Source organism: Colobus angolensis, unplaced genomic scaffold, assembly GCF_000951035.1.
Source record: "Colobus angolensis palliatus isolate OR3802 unplaced genomic scaffold, Cang.pa_1.0 Scaffold15, whole genome shotgun sequence".
NCBI classification, from domain to species: domain Eukaryota; kingdom Metazoa; phylum Chordata; class Mammalia; order Primates; family Cercopithecidae; genus Colobus; species Colobus angolensis.
Window position 1 is genome coordinate 12,722,377 of NW_012114599.1, and position 2,658 is coordinate 12,725,034.

At 35.1% G+C, this 2,658-nt stretch overlaps 1 protein-coding gene across 1 annotated transcript in view; it reads left to right on the forward strand.

Moving 5' to 3' along the window:
* Window positions 1–2,658, forward strand: part of STRN (striatin, calmodulin binding protein) — an 86,134-nt gene that overhangs the window by 40,686 nt on the left and 42,790 nt on the right. Inside the window, exon 7 of the mRNA XM_011935977.1 lies at window positions 1,018–1,161. Coding sequence (XP_011791367.1) covers window positions 1,018–1,161 — 144 coding nt within the window. The remainder of the gene's footprint in view (window positions 1–1,017; window positions 1,162–2,658) is intronic.

The window sequence follows — 2,658 nt, forward strand, 5'->3', positions numbered from 1 at the left end:
GGCGGAGCTTGCAGTGAGCTGAGATCCGGCCACTGTGCTCCAGCCTGGGCGACAGAGCGAGACTCCGTCTCAAAAAAAAAAAAAAAAAAAAAGAAGAGAGAGGGACTACACATTTCAGCACATTTTGTTTAATGTCTTCAGTTCATGTTATCTTGATAAAAATAGCAGTCTGGGAACAAGTAAAGACTTAGGATAAAAATAGAACTGAAGCCATGCTTTGAATTGATATAAAGCATTGACTTATAAACCACCATGAAGTTGTTTTTTTTTTTAATTGAACTAGTACTCATTGGAAAAGTTTGAGTCTTTTCAATGTGGTCTAGTAGAGATATTTCCAGTCAAATCATGTACTCCAATCATACCATCTTGAAATACATTTCTAGGCATTAGTTTAAATTGCTTAAAAATAGTTATATTCTTTGCTGGTATAGGAAAAAACCGTAACAGACTTTGGGTAAGATTTTCCCATTCTTAATTAAACTTATAACAGGAAAAACTACTGAAGATCTGTTTCAGCCTCTATCCTATATAAAACAGTCAAAACAGGGATGTGGGAGAATGAAGAATCAAAGTTCAGGTAAGTATTCAGTAGGGCATGAGACTTCACCTCGGGTACCATAGCTTCAGGATGTAAGGCAGTTAATGCAACTTAATGTAAACAAACAGGGATGTTATTGTTTAATTCAGTGCACAGTAGGTTCACAATCTGTATCTGGCTGCATTTAGAGCAATATTCCGTGGTTAAAGAATTATTTTTCATGGTCTAACTGGACATGAGCATTCTTTTTTATGTAAATAGTGATATTATCCCATTTTCTTAAACAGTATAATTCTTTTCAAGAAATAATAAACTTTTACAATAATTTGAAAACTTGAAAATACTTATTAATCTAGTAGAATATTTTTAAAGGTAAATATTGATGGATGGAAAATAAGGCTTATGATACCATTTTGAGACAGTTGGATAATTCTCTTTTTTCTTTTTTATCTTCCCCTCCCCCCACTTTTTTGGGCTAGGGCCCAATAGGTCAAAACTCCAAGATATGCTTGCTAATTTGAGAGATGTTGATGAACTTCCTTCATTGCAGCCATCTGTGGGTTCACCTTCCAGACCCAGCAGCTCCAGGCTTCCTGAACATGAAATTAATAGGGCAGATGAAGGTAAGTATTTAAGATACTCTGGAGCACAAAATGCACTTGGATGTATATCTTTAAATTCATTCATTAGAAAGGACTCTCCTATCAGAGAGAACTTTATTCTGCAGATGTTTGATCTGCATAGTTTTCCCCAAATGCAAGCTTTCTTACATTCAAGGGAGTTTGATTCCAACTTCAATCTTCAAGACTTGAGAAGGTGCATACACTTAAAAACCAACTCTAAATTCTGGTTTAAAATATCTGCTGGCTCCACTGATGCCTATGGCCCTATATATACCATTCCAACACTGAGGAAATTAACAGTCTATAAATTGGTAGTAAATGTTTACTTTGAAACTCATATAAATATTTAAGCAGTTTATTAATGATAATTGAAAAAGGAGATAAAGTCAGTTAAAAGTCTAGTCACATATTCTGCTATTTTAACTTGTTCCCTTTCAGTCCTGGTTCACGTGTGTGTGTGTATATGTATATATATATGTGTGTGTGTGTGTGTGTGTATATATATATATTTAAGTTAAAAACCCATAAAATATGGTGGCCATGAGAAGCACCATTGAGAAGGTAACAACTGAGTAAAAGACATGATGAGGGAATTGGCCATCTGGGGAAGAAGTGTTCAGGAAGAAGAAAACCAGCACAAATGCACTAAGATAGCAGCATCCCTGAGAAATTTAAGGGAGCCAGAGTAGCTACAGCAGAGTGATTCTAGGGAGAATGTAGTAAGAAATGACCAGATCATCTTGGGCCATGTAGACCAGTGGTGAGATGGGGAGCCATGGGAGGGATTTGAGCAAGAAGGGTGACATGATATTTTATTCTAAACCATCACTGGCTGCTACGTTGAGAATAGACTACACAAGGAAACCAGTGTTGATAATAGACTTGGGGGAGGGGAAGCAATTATTGCAGTAATCCTAGCAAGAGATCATAGTGGTCAGAGCAGTAGTAGATGTGCTGAGAAGCCAGATTCTGATATTTGTGAAGGTAGAGAAAATAGTTTTTCCTAATATATTTAATGTGGTGTGGGAAAGCATGGGTATTGCTCTGAGCAAGTGCACATATAGAGTTGTCATCAAATAAGGTGGGGAACCCTTTGGATGGAACAGATTGGATGGGGAGAGAGGTTGGGTGTTTGGTTTTGTATGTTTGCTTTGAGGTATCTGTTAGACTTCCTAATGGAAATGTAGAATGAGCAGTTGGAGATACCATTCTTGGTTCAAGCTAGCATTCTGAGTTAACATTTACATAGCATTATATAGTATTTATGTTTTATAGTAAATATAAATATATAACATTCTTTAAATTTTCTTCTCTTGAAATAGTGACAATTGATTATTGATTTTCTTTACTACTAGAAGCTGTTTCCTGTTTTAAGAATGTATAAACTTAACATCACTTAAATTGTAAATTTTAAATGAAGGGTGATTAATACGTTTTTAACAAATGCTATGTATTAAGCCTGTAAAATAAAAATTATCACTTTTTTTTTTTTTTTTT